This window comes from Perna viridis, chromosome 3, assembly GCF_037379345.1.
Source record: "Perna viridis isolate PV_CMFRI_1.1 ecotype Kerala chromosome 3, ASM3737934v1, whole genome shotgun sequence".
Taxonomy (NCBI): domain Eukaryota; kingdom Metazoa; phylum Mollusca; class Bivalvia; order Mytilida; family Mytilidae; genus Perna; species Perna viridis.
In genome coordinates, this window is record NC_142447.1 from 10,652,472 (window position 1) to 10,680,331 (window position 27,860).

At 32.6% G+C, this 27,860-nt stretch overlaps 1 protein-coding gene across 3 annotated transcripts in view; it reads right to left on the minus strand.

The window, feature by feature from the left end:
- Positions 1-27,289, minus strand: part of LOC148620977 (T-complex protein 1 subunit eta-like) — a 33,112-nt gene extending 5,823 nt beyond the window's left edge. The window contains exons 1-8 of one of the 3 annotated variants that reach the window (XM_088574925.1): positions 27,141-27,289; positions 20,035-20,188; positions 18,934-19,040; positions 15,810-15,935; positions 14,123-14,175; positions 5,818-5,989; positions 4,224-4,388; positions 2,159-2,292 (exon numbers count right to left, since the gene is read on the minus strand). In XM_088574925.1, coding sequence (XP_088431051.1) covers positions 2,159-2,292; positions 4,224-4,388; positions 5,818-5,989; positions 14,123-14,175; positions 15,810-15,935; positions 18,934-19,040; positions 20,035-20,188; positions 27,141-27,143 — 914 coding nt within the window. In that variant the 5' untranslated portion in view covers positions 27,144-27,289. Of the gene's footprint in view, positions 1-2,158; positions 2,293-4,223; positions 4,389-5,817; positions 5,990-14,122; positions 14,176-15,809; positions 15,936-18,933; positions 19,041-20,034; positions 20,189-21,819; positions 21,922-26,860 lie in introns of those variants that run through there. The other 2 variants (XM_088574924.1, XM_088574926.1) reach the window with 2 other exon arrangements.
- Between the last annotated feature and the right edge of the window lie 571 nt (positions 27,290-27,860).

Here is a 27,860-nt window from a genome sequence, read left to right on the forward strand (position 1 = left end):
GATGACTGTTATTGATCAGAACGACCAATAACAACCTGTGTTCACTAACATTTAATGTTCCACAGATGTAACACGAAAACTAAATTGTTCATTTAGTTTTGCTGACTGATCAGTGGATATTAATATATTACAACCAGAATGCTGAAATATTTCAAGAGCATAAAATTGTCAATCAAGTTTTCGATGACATCCAGTAAATATGCTTTATGTAGCCAAGTGTCCCCTTCTGCTGATTTGATTCTAAGTGACTTATGTCCATTAACTCCTACAAAATTTGTATCTGGACTTTCCAACAAGCATTTTCTAAGGAGATGCATCAACAAAGTTTTCTACTGTTGAGAAATGTTGATAAAAGTAAGTTCCATTACTTTTACAAAATTTGTTTCACCAAAATGACAATATAGTAGGCACATCCAAATTAATATGGGAGTAACCGAAAAAAAACAAAAAAACTCTGTCTAGACTGTCACAAAAGGGTATTATGTAGGTTTCACAAACTAAGTCAAAAGTCATAAGATTTCTAACAACTCTCAGGAAACCTCATCAGAAAACAGTGATGACTGTCATTGATCAGAACGACCAATAACAACCTGTGTTCACTAACATTTAATGTTCCACAGATGTAACATGAAAACTAAATTGTTTAAATTTGCTGACTGATCAGTGGTTATCAATATATTAAGTTAAAACCTGAATTACACAGTATATCAAGAACATAAAACTGTCAATCAAGTTTTCAATGACATCTAATAAATAAAGTTTTATGTAGTCAAGTTTTCCCAACCGCTGATGTGAATCTAAGTGACTTATGTCCATTAACTCCTACAACATTTGTATCTTCACATTATAACATTCTCAACATATAAATCACCAAGCATTTTCCAAGGAGATGCATCAACAAAGTTTTCTACTGTTGAGAAATGTTGATAATAGTATATTCCATTACTTTTACAAAATTTGTTTCACCAAAATGACAATATAGTAGGCACATCTACACTTCATAAGAGCACATTCAAATTAACAAGGGAGTAACCTAAAAAAACTGCAGCCTTTCCCAAATGTCGTTGGCCCGGACAGGTAAAGTTGTTGTCGGACCAACCAACTACGATATTTTCCCGGACCAAATGTCTGACGTGTCACATGATCAGTTCCGGGATTAATTATTTCTTGGGGCATGTGCGATTACGATTAAATACCGTTTCATTTCCTGTTTCATACCAAAGTGTAACTCAAAATTGTGAAAGGGGGAATCCTTGGAAAGTCTTTAAAACGTTCAATAACAGAGGCTGAACAGAGATAGGAGGAAAATCATCCTGATCAGAAATTCAGTAATAACTGGGATAGGAATATGGACACGTTTATTCCTACAGTTTATCTAATTAAACAAATGCAACCAATTTCGATAGGCATTGGGATTGAGTTTTAATGGAATAGGAATATGGAAACGTTTATTCTTACACTGGGATGCAGTTTTTTCTTTAGCCCAAGAATAAAAGTTTAATAAAAAAAAAAATGCTACTTTATTCAAACTTTCTCAACATTTCACATGAACAAATTAACAAAGTAACACGAAAAAGGCTGAGACAATACAGAAATTAAAAACAACAAATGAGTTGTGCACCATACATTATTACAAAATACAACAACAAATGTAAAATGGTAAATGTCAATACATCGCCCACTTGTACTATTATAGTAAAAATATTTCGGACAGACAAAACCAATCAGCCTGTCTGACCAAATGACAGACAGACCCTCTGACAATTTGGCACAGATTGAAACTGTGTCTAAACTGTCAAAAAAAAGGTATCAAAATCTTTTGAAATGGTGCCATCATTCAACCTTAAAGTGGTAAAAAGCACATATTATTTTATCAAGAACAGCAATATTGAAATGCTATGATGGTGTAGGTTTCACAAACTAAGTCAGAAGTCACAAGATTTCTAACAACTCTCAGGAAACCTTATCAGAGAACAGTGATGACGGTTATTGATCAGAACGACCAATAACAATCTGTGTTCACCAACATTTAATGTTCCACAGATGTAACACGAAAACTAACATTGTTTGTTCAGTTTTGCTGACTGATCTATGGCTGTTGCCAAGTTAAGTTTTAATATAGTTCTTGTTTAGAGTATCATTATCCAAGATTATTTACCTGTCTGCAAAATACTGTGTAGCAACATCACCAATAGGCAGTTTGGATAATACTACTTTTGCTCCACTCTTATGCAATATATCTAACTTTTCATACAGAATTTTCCACTCTGCATCTACTATTGACTGATACTCCTGCAAAGAAAAACATTTTTTTCAATGTTAAGATTAGAAAAGAACAAGCAGTATGTCCTCAACTGACATAACAAGAGCAGCAATCAAGTTGTTCAGGCTAAACAAGAGGCTCCCAGGAGCCTGAATCGCCCACCTGGTTAAATTTTTGCCTGTAAAAGCCAATAACTCTAACAAGGAGTTGTCAAACAATTTTGACTTCATAAAGATTTTGGTAGGACTTATCATAAGGATTATTTCATCAACTTAAAGTTTCATTCTGTTATTGTTATTTGCTGAAAACAGCTAAAAGCCTAATTTTTTGCCTTCCAAGGGCAATAACTCTTACATGGAGTCATCTGACAACTTTGATCCTTGAAGACTTTTGTAGGCCTTATAATAAGAATCATTTCAGCAATTGAAAGTTATATTTTATCTATTACAGTTTTCAAGACATTGTCTGAAAAATGTAAAAAAAAAAAAGTAATTTTTATCTTCCCCAAGAGCAATAACTCTTACATGGAGACGTCTGAATGGTTATGGAGACATATGCAAAAAAGTACTGTCTGACCCCTTATTAGTGACAGCTGCCATGTTTTTGAACTGATAAAAAGTCCAAACTGTCATTTTGTTCAGGATACCCTAAAATTCAAAAATACCAACTTCCAGTGAATTCTGTACAGTAGTTTCTGAAGAGAAAATTTTTGAATGCAATAAAATCAAAAACAGCAAAAAACATCCAAAAAGGGCAATAACTCCAACATAGGTCAACAAATTCATGCAGTATACTCTAAGAAACAATCATCTTAAGTTTCATGCAAATCTATTCAGTATTTTCTGTGGAGAAGAAGTTTGAAAAAATTGTAGATGACCGACATCAAAACTAGTTTTTCAGGGGACACCCTCACATACCAAAAATTACACATATGATAGACTACAACTTCTATTTACTGTGGAATACCAATTTTCATGGATTTCAAGTGTATGGTAAACCATGAAATATGGTTCCAAACGAAAAAAGGATTATTTTCTTTGTATTGACTGGATCATCAAAACCATGAAATTCAAGACTTGTGCATTTCTCCTAAATCATGAAAATTGATACCCATGAATATAAGTACTTTCACAGTACTTAACAACTTGTATTTCACTATATGTTGAGCAGATTTATTAACATTCTAAACCCAGTGAGTGACAAAAAGACATGAGGATTGTTTCATACAACTTCAAAACTTGGATTTTTTGGTTTTGTAACAAATTTTAACTAATGCTTTGATTAAACTAATATATTGACAGAGACAATAAAAAATCGGAAATTGACAGAATTGTTAGTAAATATACAGTTAAAAAAGAAACATGGTAAAAATATGGTAAAATCCACATTTGCAAAATCAGAATTACTAAAATTAAAAAGTAAACAAGAGGCTTCCAGGAGCCTGAATCACTCACCTGGTAAAAGTTTGTCTTTCAAGGGCAATAAATTTAACAAGGAGTTAGTTATCCAACTCATCGTAAGGATCATTTCAGCGATTGAAAGTTTCTTTCTATCTATTATAGTTTTCAAGATATTAATGAAAACTGAACATCATTATTCCTCTTTCATGGGCAATAACTCTTAAGAGGAGTCGCCTGATAACACTGATCCCTGAATACTTTTAAAGGCCTTATAATAAGGATTATTTCATCAATTGAAAGAGTACGGCTAAACCAAAGGGTTTTGGAGATATATGCAAAAAAACTACAGTCTTGACTCCTATGTTCTATCTTAAGAAATGACAGCCACGTTTTTCAACGTCCCCATATAAGTTGTATGCAGGATACCCTTAGGAACATTCATACCAAGTTTGGTTCCAGTTGGTCAAGTAACGTCAGAGGAAGGTGAGCTAAAAATCAGTTAACAACAGTAGTTTCACATTTATTTGTCCCGTCTATGATTACACTTAGTCATAACAAACCTCAACAGAGTCCACTCTAACTTCAGCATTGTCTCTCTCAGCCTTTAATTCCAATTCTATGTTAAGCAAGGCTATTTTAGGGTTTGTGTACTTCTTTGGCTGCATTTCAAATCCTGCATAACTAAATGTCTTTTTAAATGCTACCCCAGCTATAAGTACAGAATCCTACAAAGAATTTAAAGATAACATTTAATTGAAATTAAAATGATTTAATATCAAATGTGTCCCACTTAACTACTACAGAACACCTGTGTAATCTTTTGGACACTGCCTTTTAAGTTTGAATAGCTGTCAATTATGATGGAGGATGGCTAATTTAAAGGTCAAGGTCATCATAATTGATAGCTATTCAAAATTAAAAGACAGTGTCCAAAAGATCACACAGGTGTTATGTGGTAGTTAAGTAGGACACATTGGTATAATGTAGGGTAGATTTCTACAGAGAGAGCTATTTTAACTACTTAGTAGCCTACCAAGATTTGTATCAAGATTGGAACTGGTCCTTTTCAACTAGCTGTAAATGCATACCATGAGGTACAATATATGAGGAAATATAACAAATATCAAAAAAAAAAAAAAAAAAAAAAAAAAAAAAAAGCCTTTCTTTTAACTATTGCAAACAAAGCTTTGCACCGTTGAAATTACAGAAAATGTTAAGCCTGCAGGGGAGGTAACTCATTTGTATAAACAATGATAATTCTAAAATTTGTTACATAGGTTCTACAAATTTTAGACCTGTTTAAATGACAGTATTAACAAATTAACTGTGGAGTAGAAATTAATTTTACAAAATGACAGGGATCGAATTTTACTGGAAATACTCGCTAAATGCGAGTGGAATTTCAATTTAGTGAGTTGAACCTACATCATGCCGGCAAATTTTAGCAAGTGTTTCTTTTATTGCCAAGTTTCACTTTTGAGCGTCAAACCCTGATCAGCTTATAGCACCTTGGAGATTATTTACCTGTTATAAAACGTACCCTAACCTGTTTTAACAGTAACTAACACCTTTTGTTAGATTTATGACTCTTCTAAATCAAAGAAATGAAATTGATACAAGAATTAAGGGGTTAGATTTCCGAGTTTTTTTAGGTAAATTTGACCAAATCGGGTTTGGGTCAATTTTGATCTGAAAAATCGTGTTAGCTGGACAAATGGTCAAAATCATGAAAATACGATTAAATCTTGTAAGATGGCAGGTTTGTAATATAAAATGTTCCCGAAAGTGTCTTATTACAGTTTAAACAGAAAAGAGACGGCTAAGAAACATTGTTTAATTGCAAAAAAAAAAACCCATAAACTTCTTCTAAAGGCCTTTTTTCTTGGGTGCCTAGTCTGCTTCATTCCCATTAAAAAAAGTGCCTTAAACACACCGACTGCCAAAACTAGAAGCAACAACAATTTTTTTCCATAGAAAATCCATATTGCATAATTTTATTTAAAAATCTGTGTGAAATACTGACATTCATTACAAGCAAACAGCTCTGATTATTCATTTTATTCAAACATTTCTTAGCATTGAAAGAGTACAAATTTTAAATGTGCAGCATCAAAGAATATAATACTAGATGAGGTCTGGTAGACAAAATATTACCTCTAGACCACCTCCAGTAACCTTTTTCACCCCAATCATGTTCAATGGAAGAAGTTCATCTAACAACATCACAGCATCAACCACCATTTTTGTGAAGAAATCTTTCTGATGAGCTACTAATTTTGAACTTAATGATGTTGCAGCACATTTCTCCAATAATTGTCTCATTTCCCTGAAGAAAAAAAATACACATAGTTTGACAATTTTACTATTACAGCTTATAAATTGCTGAATTCATACTGGCATGTAGGTAATCTCATTTTGTAGTTATAAATTACATGTACCTGTGAAGTGGTAAAACAGGGATCAAAATAAGCAGTCCCTAAGGGCGACTTAAATGTAGTGTGGCTACTAAATTTAATTTTCTAAATGGCCATTGTACTGTCAGCTTGCCTAGCTGGCAATCTGTTGTCAAATTTTGTTTGTTATTGGTAACAGGTCAATAATTAGTACAATTTTGACCAGCATAATATCGCTGGATTTCATTCCTTCCTTTTCCGTACCTATTGTATTTTGCGTGAAGATTTTTATATCCAGTTTATTCCACTCTACATGTGGAAATACGTTTTTAGGGGCAAAAGCCCCTCTACCATAACAAATAAAAATGATTACTATAAAGAATATAGTAATATGAAAAGTGTGAGAAAGTATTTACTGGAATGGGAAGTCCTAAGATTTTAATTGCATGCCTAGTAGACTAGTCTTGTAAAAAAAGAGTCAGAATTTAATGAAAAGGTCTGGGCTACCAGTTTTTTCTCTCAACTACAAAATTTTTAAGTTTGGTAGCCCAGCTGGCTACCAAACCCTCACAACCTATTTTGATCCCTTTAAAAGTGGTGACTCTTCTGACTACTGACCCATGTGATCTAAAATGTCTGTTATTTATGTAGGTTACATTAACTATGTCAGAATTCTAGATCTCCAACAACTCTCAGTAACCCTGGCAAATATCGATGATACTGCCATTAATGTACCACAGATGGAACACGAAGACTAACAACTATTATATTTAATCTTGCTGCCAAATCTGTGGAACTGAACTCCAATCACGGTCATGTTTATGAATATTCAAACATAACCTACATTGTTTGTAATCCAAAATAGTAAATATCTTCAGAGATCACCAAAAGATCTTCACTAAGTGTAAACACACCTATAAGCATCATCTGAAAGCTCGGACAAAAAACATAAGTATTTGAGAGTACTGCATGGCAATAAAAAATACCCTGCTGGAAAAAAATCTGTTGAAGAAAATGCAAACTTTAAGCATAATTTGTAAACAAGAAAAGTTTGCATTAATTTTGTAAGTCCAAGGAACATAACTCAACAGTTACAAAATCTGAACCTGACCTGTAGTTAATGCACCAAATATAAAGGGGTAATGATCCACTGATGAATCACAATTGTTTCAGTTACAATTTGGAAATCAATACTGGGACTATTTTTACAATTCTGATCACATTCTCATTTAGCTTAACCTAAGTGAAAAACATGAATAAGACAACTACATCTTTTGTTTCTTAATCACAAAACAATTTATTTCCTATTTTGACAGTCACAGAAATTGACCAACAGCCACGTCAAAACCATGCTAAAAAACGCTGGTGAGCTTGCAGAATTTGGCTAACATGCCAATGATAACTATATAAGTTCTTTAAAATTTTTGAGCTTGGGCTTGTTGTCAGAAATTTATACCACAAAGACTGTTTTGAGCACCAAGAATCATGATATGTATTGATTCTTGTCAGAGGGGAATCATTATACAACTACCAAATATCATATGGATACTGCAAGCATAATGAAAAAGTGTGGAAAACTGATTTGGCGGACTGAGTACAAATCTGAAGTTCCCTTCAGTCAAAATCAACAAAATGAGACTAAAAAAAAATATCAGAAAGATGACAATTCTTCAAAAAAAAAAAAAAAAAAAAAAAAAAAACGAACTAAAAGGTAATATAACCACACCAAAACACATTAACTACCAACATCTAACTGTTGACGGGTGCATGAAATATGCAGTGGGTTTTATAATCCTTTAATTTAAGGTAAATGAAAAGCTGAAACGAACAGACAATAAAATCCACTGAAAAAACACATTAAATACAATAAACCTAAGTTTCAAAACTATTATGTCTTTGAACCTTTCTTCTTTATATTAGTTACTCAGCTAGTTGTAGAAATTGAAAAATAATTAAATTTCTCACCAGGCAGTATACAATCTATACTACTAACTCTACTACGCAACTCTGAAACCATACAAGGTCGAATATATTTGGATTAGTGCATGATAAGGGTCACATTTTTAAGCAAATTATTGTAATTGCTTTAAACTTGCAAAAAGAAGGGACTAGCTGTTTGGTTTAAATGTAAAAATGTGTCTATATATATTGTCTAAATAACAGATAACTTTCAGGGATGTGCTATGACACATTTCCAAGATATTCAATTTCAAGTACCCCAAAAATCATCAAATTTGCATAAAAAGGGCAGACAGTAGAAAAAATCTACTTTTTCAAAGTTGTCCTGAGTTTTCAACATATGACTGGTTTACAAATGAAGTGTATCCAGATAAAAGAGAAATTTCTGACATTTGATGTAATATATAAAACATATATATATTGAAATTGATTTGCCTTTCCTAGTACAGTCGACTCCATTAAAGAAAATTAAATTTACATTTATAATCATTTGTAGTCGGAAGAATTTAAATAGGGACAAAAAATACCCCAAACCGAACCCCAAGCCGCATCATAAGGTGATGTTTGGCATGTTGTCAGAAGTCATTGTTGACCTAGGTGCTTGTTTATTTTAATGTAATTTGAAATCATTTAAATTGTCTTTTATGTCCATTATGTTTTTAATCCATTATTAACACCTCCTGATTGATGATAATCTAGTTTTTACAACAATAAATATGATTGACATATTTATGACCCGAAGGCTTAAAATAGAATTTGGGAAAACCTGTCTTTACCTGGATGAGAAAATTCTCTATGCAATAAACCGAAATGCACCTGCAAGGCCTATGCAAATAAGCGATTTTTTCCCTAATAGAAAAATGGGAAATGGTTTTGTGAAGGAAAAAATTATGCTAATAACCGAAATATGCAATAAAGGGATATGCGATTAAGTGGAGTCGACTGTAATAGGGCCCCTTTGACTTTTCTCGCCAATTCAACCATTAAAAAAAACCAGATATCATTGAAATGGGAGCCATCTCTGAGGGCCCTGCTGTCAATAATGTGGTAAATAAGCTGATATGAAGCATTATTCTCTTTAGTGTTGGTTAATATACGTGCCAAGTATAAACTTTGAAATCATAACAGTTCTCAAGATATAGAGCGGACACAATCTTTACCACAGGACATGGGGTTGTCAACTGAAACCAAAGTTTCTGACCTTGACCTTTGACCTAGAAAGTTGTACATACATTATGACACACTCTCTGGTGTTGGTTAATATACGTGTCAAGTATAAACTTTGAAATCATAACCGTTCTTAAGATATAGAGCGCAGGGGTCCTCTAGTAATTATAAAAGTGTCGACGGAGGACAACTGCCCCATACCATTATACAACCCCAAATTTTTTGTGGTTAAATAAAAAGAGATATCTTCAAAAAAAATGCTTGTAGTACTTGTGAAAGCTAGCTAAGAACATATTGAAGAGTGACTGGACAATCTAAACTACCAGCATTAGAAATAATCAGCCATTACAATACCAGTGGGCTGGATTTGGAATAGCAATGTACGGCACTTAATAGACATGAGTTGATGTAGCACAATACTCAAAATGACTTAGTTTTTATGTAGAGATGCAATTAAGGGTCAAAAACATATTTGCATATACAAGATTCAAAGAACAGAGAGTGATTTGAAAATTGTTTTCTTAACAATAAATCTATAAATGGCAGTTCATCAATCAATTTGATTTTGTTGGAAAGGGTGTGCTTTATTCCAAGCAACAAGAGGTTTTCAGGACCCTGAATTGCTCATCTAACTAAATTTATGCCTTTCAAAGGCAGTAACCTGTATAAGAACATGTGCAACAATTTTGACTCACAAAGGCTAAGGTAGGACTTATCATAAAGATCATTTAACCAATAAAGTTTCTTTCTACCTACTGTGAAAGTACTATCTTTCGTTAGGTACCAATTTTCATTGTTTTCATTGAAAGGCCAAACCACAAAATTTGGGTTCCAAAGAAAAGGTTGTTTCCATTGATGTGTATACTGAAAACCACAAAACCAAATTTGTGTTTTTCCCTAATCTACAAAAATGGGTATCCATGAATCAAAGTACTTTCACAGAATAAGAGTTTTCAAGATATCGGCTGAAAACTGCTAAAAATATCATTTCTTGACTTTCAAGGGCAATTATTCTAACAAGAAGTTGTTCCAACAACATTAATCTAATTGTAGGCCTTAAAGGGATCATTTCAGCAATTGAAATTATTTTTCTTTCTATCACAGTTTTCAAGAGATTGACTGAAAACTGTAAAAAAAAATAATAATAAAAACCAAATTCCAAAGGCTCACAGGAGACTAAACCGCTCATCTGGTCATTTTTCATCATTCAAGGGCAATAACTCTTATGAGGAGTCATCTGACAACTTTTATCCCTGAAGTCTTTTGTAGTCCTATTTATAAGGATCATTTCGGCTTTGAAAGAATTTGGCTAAACAAGTAGTGTGAGAGAAGATTTTTGAAAAAAATAATATTAAAAATAGCAAAAAAATGTTGCAAAGGGCAATAACTCCAACATGGCTTAGTGGATTAAAACGAGAATTTGATCACAGATATATTCCATAATGCTGAATACTTCTAACCATTGTCAGAATTAAGCTAAACCTTGAGGTTTTGAAGATATATGCAAAAAAACTGTTCTATTTTCAGTAACTGCAACCATGTTTTTCAACAGATCAAATATTCAAATGGTCATTTTGTGCATGATACTCTAAGGAACAATCATGTTAAGTTTCATCCAATTTCAGATAAGATGTTCGAAGAATTGCTAAAGGAGAAGACCATGTTATTGTGCACTCATAAATATCAAAATTTATCTGCTAAATGTTCATGAAAATTAAAATTGAAACAAAATAATTTCCTTTTCTTAACTTAATTAATTGCGATTTATAATAATGGAATTTAAATTTCCACACATATGGGCACTACAAAGATTGGTTAAGCTATGAGTCACAAAGTCGGTTTGTAAAGTAAAAGTAAATAGGTAAATGATTCAGAAGTTCAAAGAAAGCACAAATTTGGGACTTTCCCCTTAAAATTTCAACCCCAAATATACAGAAGCAGAGATTGAGGCACAATGTGTAAGCAATAGTCAGACAACATTGATGAACAACGTGACTGTAGCAAAAAGACTAGTATCATCTTTTCCGGACTATATGTCAATATTTTTTTATCGTCCACTTCGACTTATACAAGGATTTTTTCAAGAAAAGATGTTCATCTACAATACATTTCATTAGATTTGTTTAGTTTACTTTTAATTGCTTAAATTCAAAATTTTTTTGGTAAACTGCAATCAACGAAAGCCATCACTCAAACAGTCAAATCAGCAATTGAATTCGAATATTATTGATCATTGCCGCTATCCTTTATGATGAACGACAATGTTAATAAAAACTTTGAAACTGTTTAAGTAGCACTCCAGCTAAGAATCACGCAAAATGTGATTCATGGGTAAAAAGCCAACATATTTTTATTTTTGACATTTTGTTTGAATTGCCATAGTAAACAGAAATTAACATTCAGTTTTTCATATAATCCGTGTTCTTAGGAGATAAAAATTATACAGAATGCACTGTTGATTTCAAAATTAAGGGAGATAACTCTGTAAATGAAGCTCAAATACAATAGAATCTATTGGATTTTCAATGTTTATTATCTCCTAAGCCAGCACTCCACAGTTTAGTTTAGTTTCGCACTTTTGGCTAGGGATGAAAAATGACATAAATGGAAACCGGTGGTTGCTATAGTGATTAAAAATGAAGAATCTATTGTTGATAAAACATTTTCTGAAAAAAGGGGACTTTTAAAAGTATTTTGCAATGTTTTATATATTTTCAATGTTGAAGGGGCTTTTTTTCAATGACAATTTGACTTCATTGTGAAAGTGAAAGTAAGTCAATTTTTTACCATGCTAAATTTAATAAGTGGATTACAAAGTGAAATAGCTCAAAATCTAACCGGCGATGCCCATATGAGGAAGGGGTTTTTGAAGGGAAAAGTTTGAACAGTTTCAGGGATTGAAATAAACATTTCAGATATTTTGCGGGAAATTTGATATTTTTAAACCTGATTTTATGAACTTTTTTGCAAATTTTCGCATATTTTTGCATGGTTTCTATGGTAACCCTATATGCTGTGGGTAATTTTTTCCAGAAAATTTTTACTGCATCCTGAAGGCCTTGGCTTGAGCTATTTCTAGATGTATAGATTTACAGATGCTTGACAATTTTTTAAAGTGATAAATGTTACAAAGCATCAGATTACAAGACCAAAATTAGGCAGTTCTACAATACTGTGGACTGCTGGCTAAGAGCAGGCAGATTTGAATGAATAATTACACATTTCATAGTATAGACCCATAAAACAATTTAATTACAAAAATAAAAATATTTAGCCTTTTTTAGGGTGTATCACATTTTTCAGATTTCGCATGATTCTTACAAAGACAGCTACATAAATATATAAACAAACTATAGAAGATATGTTAACAAAACTCTTTTTAACTGGAAAAACATTATCCAGTGTTCTGGAGTTATCGGTCCTTGAAAATGCAAATTTATACCCATTTACGGTATGTTATAACACATTCTCACGTGGCTCAAACCATAATTAGTTAAAGTGTCTAAATGGCTAATTGCAACCAAATTAGCAGGTAACAATTATCTTTTATTGTATTTCGTCATACCAGGTTATATTGTTTATTAATTACTGTTCGTAATTATGACCAATTTATCAAACAAATTTCTCGCTTATTTCACACATGGGTGCCCACGTTTGTTATGTTTACGATTTCGTACACCTGATGATCTAAGGCTTCAGAGCCATTGACACACCATTCAATAAAAATAATTGAACTCCCGGACAAAGTACACCTTAACAAAAACATAATTTTTCATTTAATTCAGAAATATTATTGTCAGCAACATCGCTGGAATAATATGCTGTTGAAAACAAGCCGATCAACTCAGCTGACACCTGCGATATACATGCACACGTCTGACCCTTGACTTATCTATGTTTTTTTCCTTGATTTTGGTCAAAATTAGGCAAATCGACTTTAACTCCACATTGACTTGTAGTTCGTAAATATGGTATGTCTGAGGAAAATCTAATGGTTACTTCTGAAGAAAGTTTGTGTTATTGGTAAAAAAAACTCTTTCGATACTACTTTTTTTATCATTTGTGTAATCGTAAGCTTGACAAGACAGCATGTTTTTAGATAAACAGGATCATATATTTACGGAATATTCTTTGTTTACATATTATATGCAGTACTTGTATCGGTACCAAACAAGACTTAGTGACATCATCAGCTAATTGGAAGCTATCAGAAAAAAAAAAAAAACAATTAAGACTGCTAATGATCTTTCTTCAGATAGGAGAGTTCTGGAAGACAGCTATCCGCATATATTTCAAAGATACTATTCTATTTATGAATAGCCAAGAGTATTTGACAAAAGTGCATTTTGCATTAAAGGTTATTTATTTTCGTTTGCTTAGGAATGAATTTTCATAAGTGCCCAACTAAATGCAAAGGTGGCCTTTCGCTATAATGACTACAGAAGCCAAGTGATGGCAACAGCTGAAGTGGCCTACAGCCAGGTGAGCTTAAAACTGGGTGAGCATTACCATTTTTAATAAAGAAAGAGTAATCAAGGAAACCAAGGTTATAGCAGTAATCAAAAGAATGTAATTCAGGGGCAAAGACCAGACATGGAAAACAGACATATACACAACAAAGAACACAAAGTAACTAAAATCATACATACAAAGTAACAAAAGGCAAATGAGCAAATCGGACTCCACTTAGAACTGGGAGCATGGACCAGGTGCACTGGTAGGGTAAGCGTCCTCTACTTTTCTACCAACACCCACTGAGTTGCTCATAAAAAGTCGTCCGGAATAGAACCAGCAAGTGCTACTATATTTTTTTGTATATCAGTGAAAAAAACTTGTTAAATGTTTTTTGATGTTAGTAATATTGATAACCCCTAATAAATTCAGCATTTCATTCTTGAATATTTCTTTAAAGCATAACACTGGTAGTATATCATACTTACTTTGGATCACTTCTATTGATTTTCACTGATATCTCTTTTATTTTCTTTACTGCCTGGAATAATATTGAAACAATGTAAACAATGATCATTGCAGATTTAATGAAAGAGAATACACCCTTTTAGTCGTGTTAAATCTTAAATTTGATAATCCTCACCCACAGTGGGACCTTACTTACTTATCACATCTACATACAGTAATTAACCATAAATACACAGGAGTTGAAGGTATGAGGTTTTATCCATGAATACTTTAAATTGAGTATATCTCTTTATTGGCATCAGTCAAAATACATATCATTTATGTCTTAAATATACAAAACATGCCTAACATTCCTATAAAACTTCAACAAATACATTCAGTGGTGGAAGAGGAGTTAAACTTACATGTACAAGTAGTAACAAAAAACTACTGAAGTAGAAGTTACTAGATACGTGTACATGGATGGGCAGACTGACAAGGGGATTCCTATCTAAACTCTGTTAGCAGGGAATTTATTTTTCTATTTACAATGTGTTATTCTACCAAATTTCATGATATGACTTAATCTTAATTTCTTACAAGATAACTTACTAAACAGTTGAACATCCAACTAAAATATGTGTATAATGGCAACTTCCTTGACAAAACAAACTAGCAAACAGTGTTCAAGAAAGGATTTCAAAGGGGCAGGGTGCAGGTTCTAAAAAATGTTCAGTATTGTTTAACATGATCTGTTTCATCTTTTTTCTATGACCACATGACAGTTCAACATTTGGACTGGAGAAAACACCTCACTACCTCTATTGAACCAAGATGCAACACTACAGCTGTTCTCATTATATGTGCATAAAATTATTTTCTTGAATTTATTAATTTCGTTATATGTATTGTGAAGGGTAAATAAGGTCAGCGAGTCAGACAAGAGGCTCCCAGTAGCCCGATCTGCACACCTGCTTAAATTTTTGCCTTTCAAGGGCAATAACTCTAATGAGTTGTCCAACAATTTTGACTTGCTGAAGACTATGATAGGACTTGTCTAAAGGATCATTTCATTGATTGAAAGTTTCATCCTTTTGATTATAGTTTCCAAGATATTAGCTGAAAACGGCAAAAATCATATTTTTTTGTATTTCAAGAGCAATAACTGTAACAAGTGGATGGCCAACAATTTAGAAATGAAGATAGGACTTATCATAAGGATCATTTCATCAATTAAAATTTTCTTTCTAATAAAGTTTTAAAGATATTGGCAATAACTCCAACATGGCTTAACAGATTAAATAAAAAATCTGACCACAGATTGATCTCATCATGCTGAACAATTTAAGCCAGTCAGAATTTAGCTAAACCTAACTGTATTAAAGAGATATATGCGAAAAATTACTGTCTGAGCCCCATGTTTTATTTTAAGTAATGATGGCTATGTTTTCCTGCAAAATTCCCGCATAAGTTCTATGCAGGATACCCAAGAAATATTCACATCAAGTCTGGGTCCAATTGGTCAAGTAGTGTCAAAGGAGAAGAATTATGAAAAATTGTTAATGACGACGGATGCCAAGTGATGGCAACAGCTTAAATGGCCATCAGCCAGGTGAGCTAAAAAGGGCAGGGCACAATGAAATTTGGCTGGCAGACTGCCTTATGAAAACAGCCTAGCTGGAACACTGGCATAGTAAAAATCGAACATTCATGCATCTTTTTCAATACCTCAGTAGCTGCTCTCCTAAATGCTTTGACAATGACTTGAGGATGGACTTTCTCTTCAATGAATGGCTTTGCTTCCTTCAAAAATTCTCCAGCTAACAAAGTCACAGATGTAGTACCATCACCAACCTTTAGAGTGTGTAAAAAAAGTACACATTTTAAACTGAAAATTTAAGTGTTTGACAGACAAGAAAACAACAACATATGTTTTAAAACATATTTCATTATTTAGATTTAAAGACATGCAATAATGATGTACAAACTAAGTTAAAAGTCATAAGATTTCAAGCAAATCTCAGGAAATCTGGTTGGTGAACAGTGATGACGGTAATTGATCGGAACAACCAATCTAACAATCTGTGTAAACTAACATTTAAAGTACCACAGATTTAACATGAAAACTAATATTGCAGGCCTTTCAATAAGAGGCGGTACCAGGTACTTTTACCATTTTTAACTACTGAAAGGTACCGCCAGAATTTTAAAATTTCATACATTTTTATTAAACAAAATGATGTACCTCCTACAAAACCAAAGGTACCTGCATTGCAAATAAAATAATGAAACCCCTGATATTGTTTGTTCAGTTACGCGGACTGGTCTATGGTTATTATTTAATTAAAAGTTTAATGCTACAATTCTTTAAGAAAATAAAAGTGTCAATAAATTTGTCAACAAAGAATGCAAAATGTAGCCAAAATTGAAGTTCCTTAAGTCCAATATTAAACCCTTAATCAAAAATGCTGTTAGCACTGGAAGTTCTTGATTCTATTGAAAAATTATAGCATGAACAAACTTAAGATTACATGATGTAAAATAAAACTGAAATCATATATCTATGTTTCCCATATTATTTAGAATTGTTTTTTTTTCAATTTGTAGAAACTAAATGTCAATCTTTACTTCTGATTTCTAAGTAAACACTGTCTTCACTATTTAAACATTATCTCAATTCACAAATATTGTTCAATTTCACCAGTGACATATAATACACAGAGTTAAGAAACTTGTTAATTAGCCAATTTATCTATATAATTATGAAGTGGCAAAGAACAAGATTCCCTAATCTTTTCCATTAATTTATTCAAACTCCCCCCCCCCCCCATTTTGATGAAATGATCTAAAATAAATTATAGCAGACACCCGGAAGACGTAAAAATGGAAACTGAAGTTTTTATTGACTGACCTCTAGGAAAAAAAAGTTGTGATAGGTAAAGAGTAATCAAGGGAACCAAGGTTATAGTGGTAATCAAAAGAATACAAAGACATGAAAACAGACATACACAACAAATAACTAAAATTATACATACAAAGTAATGAAAGCAAATGAACAACTTGGACTCCACTAAAAACTGGAAGCATGGACCAGGTGCACAGGTAAAAGTATGAATTAAGTTTTGAATTAATTTCATTTTTCTATGAAAAAGGAGTACATACTTTTTTTTTGTTTGTTTGGTAGAAAGAAAAATGTATTATGAACATAAAGCTATGATATCATAGATTTGAAAACTAAAGGCTTTATTTCAATATTTGCAATACTTCTGTTTTAGTTCTGATCATTAAAAGTCTAGTTGTTATGTCGCATGTTACATTTTTGTAATACAAGATTTCAGTTAGTTGCAAATCTCTTGTATGTAAAGGTCTCTCATTTCACCTTTCCACCCATATTTTTAAACCTGTCCAATAGTTAATTTGCATTTACATTCAAAAACTATTTTAAATGAGTATTTATCCTTCACTGTACTCTACGATAACTAATTTTTCTCTTAGAAATTTATTTCTTGATTAACGCAAGATTTTCTTTAACTAGACACTTTTTATAAACTAGAACTTTCCCACCCATTTTACTTGATTAAAATCACTACGGTTCACTTCCTGTTTATTAATCATAAAACATTTATGATAGGATGAAGATTTTGACTGATAAGTATGTTAAATGGATCATGCTTGTTACATTTAATGTTTCTTGACATAAAACTGCAAAAAACACAATTCCCTATACGAGTTTAATTATTAAATAACTTCCAACTGTTTGTTTGTTTGTTGGGGTTTAACGTCCGAGCAGCAATATTTCAGCTATATTCAGACAATGAACATGAAATGGATGACAAAATGAACATGAAATGATGAAATGAAAAAGGGATAGGACACAAGGACAATGGGGTCGACAAATTTTGATTGCCACTGGAAATAGGGAGAGGTGGGTAGGGTCGGGCAATTTAGCCTCCTGTGGTGGAGCCCTATGGTTCCTACTCCGGGAGAATACCACAGTAGGGTTCTTTAACGTGCGAGGAACGTGGCATCTTTCCCAACACGGTGCACCACTATGGTTTGTGGTCAGGTTTTCCGTATTATAGCCTGACAACCCCAGCATGTAACACGCCAGAGGTGCCCCATTCAACCACCTGGGGCACACATCCCAGTTGCTCTGTGGGCAAAGCGCCCTAACCCCCGGCTAGGGTTCTGAGCACTATTTAGTCGCCTTCTATGACAAGCTTAGCGCTGCTGCAGGCCTATTCTTTTAACACCCTTCAAGGCCAAAAAGGAGTCCCTCAAATCTTCTGTAGAGGTCATCTATAAACAATTGTTGGTTTGCTGTTTACCCACTGACTCATCCAAAATTCAGCAACTCAACTTTTTATAACTTCTGTCAAAATGTTTTCTCCCCCATCCTCCATTTCTGGAAACCGGTCATGATATTAGATGTAACTGCAAACAAACAGGCCTTAGCACTAGGCGATGACATAGTCCTCTCAGTGACTGGTGAAAGAAAGGTGCTTATTTCTGCAATTGAACTGGGAGGATGTACTTGACAGCTTAGTAGATTACATTAGTGAGACTTTCCTGGTCGGACTCTATACAAATTTCAGAAACTTGTCAAGATCAAGGTTTCAGCAACCCCATATGGAGAATCATTTACTACAACACAATGGAGAAATAATACATGTCCTGCATGAGTTTGACAAGTCCCCTGTCTCAAGGCAATGGAGAGAGACTCACTTTGTCTCTCCACTGCCTTGAGACAGGGGAAAGACTTACCAAGCTTCCATCAAGCTTTACTGGATTTTATTAAATTAAACATCACACACATATATGTAAAATGTACAAAGCTTAAAAAATAAAATACCTCTGCATCTTGAGACTTGGCAATGTCTACTAAAGTTTTGGCTGCTGGATGGACAATGTCTAAAGTCTTCAGTATAGTTGCACCATCATTTGAAATTGTAGCTTTACCTGTAATAAACCAATGCCAGTCATTATGTTTTGCAAAAAAAAAAGAACTACAGTGCTTAAAATAAAATGCTAGGCAGTGTGCAGCTTTAAATAACCACAACATGTCATTTGGAACTACATGTACATGTACATATAGTAGTGACACTTCATTCAAGCTTCATTAGTGTTTCTTTCTTGAAACAGTACAGCTCTAAAAGCAATACAAATAGTATAGCAGAACATACACTACACTCAAAGTGGAATGTTTCTCTAACATTGAAGTCTGACAGGAGTGAAACTCAGTGTTACACTGACATATTGAGTACTGAACACCAAGATTTCACCTAGCCAACACTGACCACTTGTATATTGTAATAGTCATAAATTTCAATGAGGCATAACGGGAAATTCACTGTAAGATACAATGTATATTCTGTTTCTCAGGTAATTTGAAGAACTGCAGTTAAGATAAGAATTCAGTCATGTCATTAAAAATTTTGCATCATGTAATTTTTTTAATTTTGAACATGTTCATCAATGGTGAAATATTACTTCATATTTTTATCTAGTAATACTGCAATCTTTTTATATTTTAATTCCGCCCTTTTAAACTGATAATTACTATTAATAATTATAAATAAAACACTTTGAAAGTCTTGATTGTTGTAATTTGATTTGAGTGAAGGACTTGTGATAAATATTATCCGACGTTTTGTTGAATTTCATTCAGCCACTTTTAAGAGGTTGTCAAAACCCCAAACACCTTACTCTCACTTTTTAACCTTCCTTTTGCCATACAAATAGCTCTCTCCCTCTTAAGCATATTCTAAAATTACAACAGATGGAAAGCTTTACTTTGAAAAAATTGTGCGGTTGACAAACCCAGATAAATGATGAAAGGAAACATTGAAATTTCTCCTCCACAGAGTAGTTATACAAACATGTAAGAAACATGTATGATACACATAATATTAAATATGTATGTCAACATACATGTCTTCAAAGTTATAATTACCCTGATCATTAACTATCAGTTTGTCCATACCACGTGGACCAAGAGTGGTCCTTACTGCATCTGCTATGGCTTGACATGCATTTATGTTACTGACTATCTGAGGAACACCCTGAGATGAGTCTGTACCCTCCTTCAGAAGAATAATCTGTGGTTGCTGAAATCAAAGTGAATGTAGTAAGAAAAAAACATATAAAAATTTGTAAATTTGTCATGGCATATAAATGTACGATGTATGGTACTCCACACCAGATTACACACATCAAATTGTCTAGGCAATGGCAATTGTTAAAATTTTATCCCTGAATGCAGTTGAAACACTCAAGAAAATATGTTGTGAAAATGAGATACATGTGGCTCCTCGTCAATGCATTCGTGAATGGGGAGCCTCTTCGTCCACACATCTGGTTTGCATCAAAAACATATGAAATCATGACAGAAATGCCCAGTTCGTTACGAAAATGTTGTTGAACTTATCTGCAAATGTACAACTACTAATGTCATCGCGAACTGTGTTCACATTTAATAAACTGAGCAGTTTTATGTTCGTGTTGTTAACTAGCTTGACTGCATATTTGATTGTGGGAGCAAGCCCATGTGCTTGAAAATGAAAGGGTATTATGTTGGTCAATCACAGAACTTATGTTGACTACTGCCAAAGTCGAAAAAAATAAATAATTAAATCTTGGCTATCATAAATATCCCACGTGTTAAAAAAAGCATTGAATGTTTTTGTTTTTTAGTTTCTACAAAGAAGGACCAGTGTGAATGGATATAGTTCACATCTGCCATCTGGAATGACAGCATTATGATTTACAATGAGCCGGACTGAATCATGTGCCAAAACAATCTTGATGTGCAAAAATAGTCTTTCAAGTTTGTTAAATGTGTATTTTGAATTAATTTTGAATTTTTAATAATTGTTTGTTACATCAAGTTACGATTTAAATTGTATTTGTATTATTTTGTATGTAATGTATAAAAAAGAATTTCTCACACTTTCCACATTACTAATATAAATGAACTGTTTCCAACATGACTCCATGTGTTATTGACTCACACCTGATGTGTGGACGATTAGCCTGTAGAGACTCCCCGTCCACAAATGCGTGGACGAGCAGCCACCGCCTATATTTTATTGTATAAGGTTAATAGAATGTCATAAAAATGCTTATTTCTGTCACATAGCTTGTAAACATAATCACTCACTCTACCCAGTAGTCTTCACAAGGTTCTTTTTTTAGATCTACTGGTCAGAGCTATATTTCAGAGAAAAATTATGTAGATATTACTGGCCTGTAAGTGACACTTTTACCAAATCCACTAGGATTTAAACAGCCTGGGCCTGGGGTTTCAGACTACTGTACATTATCATAAAGTCTGTTGGGGAAAGGGGGGGAGGGTGTCTCATCACGACTTAAAAAGTTAATTTTTTTGTCAATCACGAAAATAAAAAAAGAGTATCCCCAAATCAATCTCGATAATAGAGATTCAGAAGTTGGTTGTTTGTCTTGTAGATTGGTTCAATTAAGCTACAATCAAATACATTACTGGCTCATTACTTGTTTACTTGTTGAATTCTCCCAGGTTCTAATTGTACTTTTAAAGCTATTGTGCCACTTCAACTTTTTAAGACAAGAAAGACAACTCAATGGAACTCTTTCTTTCCATAATGAAAATAAAATCACGAGAACGAAACACGTCTCAATCACGAATCATGAACATAAAGTTCCACTAGTCCTGGGAGCATTTGTATTCACATTAGAATTCCTAGATACAATAAAATACCTCGGAGTCAACATATCAGACCTTCGATGGCACAAACATGTATCTGCAGTCACAAGCAAAGCCAACTGAGTATTAGGAATGCTTAAGCGAAACCTAAATTTCTGTAATAAAGAAGTAAAAGAAACTGCTTACTTCAGTTGTGTTAAACCGATACTTGAATATGCAAGAACTGTTTGGGACCCTAATTGTAAATACTTAGAACAAGAAAAGGTGCAAAAAAGAGCTGCACACTTTCTTTTGAATAATTACAACTATGACGAAGGGTCAATGACTAAGATCATGGAAGAACTAAAATGGAAATCATTAAAACGTCGTAGAAAAGAAAACCGACTTATATGATTTCATAAAGGTCTTTATGGAGTAGCAAACATATCAACCAATGACATTAGACATAACACCAGAACTAATTGTAACAGACATGATCAACAGTTTTACATACCATATGTTCGTACAGATATTCTGAACCAGCTGTATTCCGAACATAACCTGTGATTGGAACAGTCTGAACCCATCAATACTAGAAACAACCTCCACCTCTAAAGATGCAACCAGCACTTTTTCAGAACTTACTCAATCTCAAAGTTTAGACTGAAATACACTCGACTCAAGGGTGGTGCAAAAATGTCCTTGGATAGGGAGGTCGGTAGTGCGTTTATCGATATTCTTGCGAGAGCAAAATTCTCAATTTTGAGTCAAATTTAACACGTTAGAAAATGGTTAAAAATCCATTGCATGACAATAAAAAATATATGTAATTGAAGATGAGACATTTCTCTTTCTAAATATACAACTTTAATTGTTATTGGAGTTGATGGTCATTTGGTACAAACGTTTGAAGTGACGATACTTTGAGAAAAATGGCCGCCTGAAAAACTATGTGTCAAAGATCATACCTATTTCAAAATTCATTCCGCAAGCTATTACTGGACCGATTTTCTTCATTTATGGCTTAAATTTTTGGAAATATCTTCAATTTTGATAATCCGGTTGTCAGGCTAATTTTTTGGTTACAAAACATATTTTTTACGTAATTTTAAGGAAAAACATGTTGAAAAAAAATAGTTTTTGCGTACCCGGAATGCACTGACAGTCGGATTCCGAAAATTTAATCCTTTCTGCGTCCATCCGTAACCCTGGTTTCAGAAGAAAAACAATAATAGCTTGCGGAATCGATTGGATATTAGGGTGGTCAGGGCGTGGTTTTCACAAAAATTAAAGCGGGACCGGTTATCGTTCTTGCTAACCGGATGTTACTGATCCGCCATAGCTTCTGTTAAGATTTTCGAACACTCGTGGATAAATGCCTTTTACCGACTGTTTTCTGGACGGATTTTTGACTGGTGGTGCAGACAACGATGGACCTAGGCCATGGAGGCCAATCACTTATGGTAAGTACCTAAATTATGTCTAATATAAGCCTAATCGCCCTGTTTCCGTAAGGTCAAATTCTAGAATGACCTTTTATCATCTGCAAGCTTAAAAACTATATTCACCTTCTTGGAAGGTCTGATTTTCGTTTGATTCTGTATGAGCTGATTTAAAAAAGATTACACTCATTTAGCATTAGTTGGAATATGTTTCCATAACATTTTTATTAAACGATGAATATGTAATGAAGTAAATTCTCCCAACGTTTGATTGCAATCTATTCAAAATCTTTCGGACTTTATCGACTTTCCTTTATTATCGGAAGTCTCTGTATTTTACCTTGCTTTTTTTCTATTGGTTGGGAGAATTTGCACATATTGCATTTAATTTTCTTGATAATTCAATTTTAATTTATATGTAGTGCCCAATTTATATGAAACTCACATGTTTAAGCATAAACCTTCTTTATATTTATTTTAACTGTTTTATTTATCCAAAATTATCATATGTAGAAAAAAAATCAACCTTAAATTGCTTCTTCAAATGATACACAACTTTTTTTCTGGTTTTCATTTTATCAGTTAATATATATTAATTATGACTTTTATTAGAACAATTATCATGTAGCCCTGCTTGTACTTTACTTGATAAATAGAACTTATTTGATGAGATTTATATATGTGGCAATTGCATATTTTACATATGACCTGCATCTTCTTAAGTTTACTTTATATATTCATATTGTACAATTTTTAACAGCTAACTTACATATTCATTTTTTAGAGGATTGTAGATGCTCTACTTATTTAATATTCATATACATGTACAATTGCTTGGAAAAGGTTTAAAATCCTAGTAATATACATTATTTATCATTAAATTTTAATTAATTATGGTTTAATTTTTTTTTTGCCTTTTTAAGGATCACATTGATTGACTCATAATACCAATCTTTTGTTGTATGTATATGAAACATACTTGTACTATGTTTTTTCTTCTAATTATTGATTTATTTCAGAAGAAAGTATTAGTAAACAGGCTGCCTAAATATTTATTTTATTTTGTCATATAAAAAGTAAACACTGATGTAAATTTTATTATGATTTAGTTTTATTTTCTGTTTGTTTTTCATCATTTTAGTTTCATTTTGTTGAGTTCTGGAGATGTTTCGAATTTATGGTAAGTTAGTTTTTATACTTTGATTTAGTTTAGTAGCTTTATTTATTTTAATAGTAAAACTTTTGAGTCTTTTAATTATGGTAACAAATAAGCATTTACATTTGAATCATATATTACTTACAAGAACTGTCGATTAGTTTTGTGTTTAGACTCTGCTTTAAAACTGCTTCACAGTACATATTCATTGAATTCCACTACTTGTTTATTTCAGATGGCCTGAGGAGCAAAGTGGGCTATGCTATGAGATGAATATGGGCTGTCTGAGGTAGGACCATATGGGGTACAGTAAGTAGGGTAGTTCCAGACACACTTGAACCTGATAACCTGATTGGTAAGAGAGTTCAACACTTGATAGAAGAACCAGACGGATCACGCAGCGAAATTATTCATATTAAGTTATTTAACATAACATTAATATAACCTTATAAAACAATCTTCTTGTTTTGAAATGAAGATAATTATTCTGGAAAAGGAAGTTTGGTGTTTTTAACTCCTCGCCACATCTTTTGTCAACCGCTTTGTGAGCAACCAACATCAAATAAAGTTTTACATTTTTTCAGATTGTTAGCAAACCAGATTATGATTTAATAGAAAGTAAACTAACTGTAAGTAAATTGATAAGGTAAATGATGTTAATAGGTGTAATGTCCTTATGTACATAATCTCTTTTGTAGATTTGGCAGACATAGTAGATCCTGGTGAAGAAACCCTTCTGGCCTGAAATGGAAACTTCAAAAAGTTCATTAAACTTAATCAAATGATGATATTTTGTTTATTATCATTTAATGTACATAATAGTACACATGAGGAAACAGCTAGGGCTTCAAAGTTCCATAGTGAAAGGATGCGCATTGGTTCAAGTCAATGTATTCATAAAAATTTTCTCAATTTCTTGGGAAAACAGCATTTGTTTTTGAAATTTTATTCAATTTTAACATAATAATGAGATTATTATTATGTTTAAAGACCCTATTTAAACAAGAAAACATTACAAGACTACATTAGGAATCTTAGAATTGACCAGACCTTGATATAATATTATTTTGCCACTTTTTGCAGCAAAAATGTATGTTTATTTTGATTATTGTCTGGCTTCATTTAAGGTATAGGCCTAACAAATTTTCATCCACATTAAACATTTTATAGCAAAATAAGATGAAAGTATCTTCATGTGATAGCTTAGATTCTAAGCTTTAAAATGGTACCACATAAGTATATGGTAGGTTGATTTTTTGATCAATATTAGCATAAATATGCGTTTTTTTTTTTAAATCTGAAATTTTCAAAAATGTTCGATTTACCCCCATTTTTCAACATTTGCTTGTTGATTTTTAAATATAAATCAATTATTTCTTGATAAAAATGTGTTTTTACATATTTAATCACAATAACAATAACTGTCATGTGCTAAAAACTGCTTTTAAATTCAAAATGTCTTTTTCTGTCTGACCTTTCGCCATTTTTTGCACTGAAAATAGCTCTAAAATTTACCCTAAAATGTCAATTTTCTACCTCAAAAAATTTTTTTGAGCAGAAAAACATGATTTTTCAAGTCAAGCAACTTTATTGCCACACAAAACAAGTGACAGAAAAAATTAAATATTTTTTTTGAATTCTTAGTAAGCAAAAATGTATTTTTTTGTTGAAAAAACGCATATAAAAAAAGGGGGTCTGCCGCAGCGTTTTTGATTCCAATGAAAAACAAATCGGAGGTTTTTACATAATATTTGTTTATTTATTTCTGTTTAATGGATTACTCTTGAAAGAACAGCAAAGTATCAGAATTCTACTACCTTCCAATTTCCAAATATGAATATCCAAAAATGGCACTTTAATTCATGATGCTGTTGACACATAGCAAAAAAAAACTAAGTCCAAAGTGTTTTTTTGCCGATTTTAAAAAAGTGTAATTTTCTTTGTATCTAAGATACAAGTTTCCTGAATGGCTTAAATCAAAGTATGAAATGGCTTTATTTAAATGATTAAGACACAATGTATGAATTTCTTTACCTGTTTGACTTATGTGGGCCACAGAAGTGCCCAAAATGTGACATTATTGCCTTCGCAAGAAAAATGACCAAAATTTTGAACTTTAAATTGTAATAACTTTTGAACCCCTTGACCGATTTTAAAAATTTTTGCACCAAAAAGTTACATTTGTTGGGCTCTTTCAAACTAATATAAACTTGTACATTTTCTACATACTTCATATTTTGACTGACCTCCCTACCTTGGATGTAGCACCTGGTTTAATGAAGATGAAGCAGCTCCAATGAAAATGATTCATAACCAATGCTTTCATCACAAATCACGAAAAATAAATCTGTAGAAATACCGATCACTATAGCAAAAGTGTGCCGAGCACGAAGAACGAAAATAACCCATCAGGCCCCTCATTGTCTATAACCATATCTAAAGCTGATTGAAGTCCGCAAGTTAAATCATATTAATTACAATTAACGAACCAAAAGGCTCATAAAATGAAATAGTTTACCATCGACATCTTAAACTAGAAGAAATGTTCACCAATACGTCCACTTGGTTAACTGAATCAACGGTTCGGGAATGTTCCAATGATATGCGGTTCATGTGTGTACATGCCATGGTAACAACCCGTTGTACATGATAATCTTTACTTAAAAATTAAATATAACAGTAGAAACTGAAGGGTAAGACACCACAGAAGTTCACTCGACAATTTAAAGAAGTACCAAGGTCAGGAATTTAGCAGATGGATTGGGATTGCATTTACATTTTCGTTTAACCGTGCTTACCATTTTTATTTCAGAAGAGTATCAGCAAGGGGAATAACTGCAGCAGATGCTCAGACATTTCGTATCAAAGATTTGTCGCACCATCTCTCCAAGATATATATTACAAAACAAAAGCCTATATATCTATTTTAACTATAGTTCTATGGTATGAGAAATAGTGAATAACCTAGTTGTGAAGGCATTCTATTTTTCGGTGCATTTTTGTAATATTGTAATACAGTGGATTCCTGTTAATTTGTCAGAAAAAATATGCAATTTAAATTACAAGAATTATTGTAAATGTTCAAGGGCAAATGTTTTCAATGTTTAATAATCTTTGAGTAAGACATATTCTTTTTCAAATGTGTAAAATTAATGCCCGTCTGTTTACAGTCAAAGAAAGTATAAAATATTGTTGTAAAAACAAATTTTGTTTCAACAAACAAACAATAAATAAACAACAACAACAAAACAACAACAACAACAAAACAACAACAAAACAAAAAACACAACAAAAACAAAAACAAATACACACCCCAAAAAAACACCAAAAAAACTAAGTAAATTTTGAACAAAAAAAAACAAAAAACAAAAAAAAAAAAAAAAAAAAAAAAAAAAACAGTTGTGTAAAATAAATAGAAAAGGACACCAAAATTGATAAAATATATATTAACGAATTATGTGCCTGTGATATAAAACCAAAAATGCCAATTGGGTAATAACTGTAAGGTTGACTGTTAA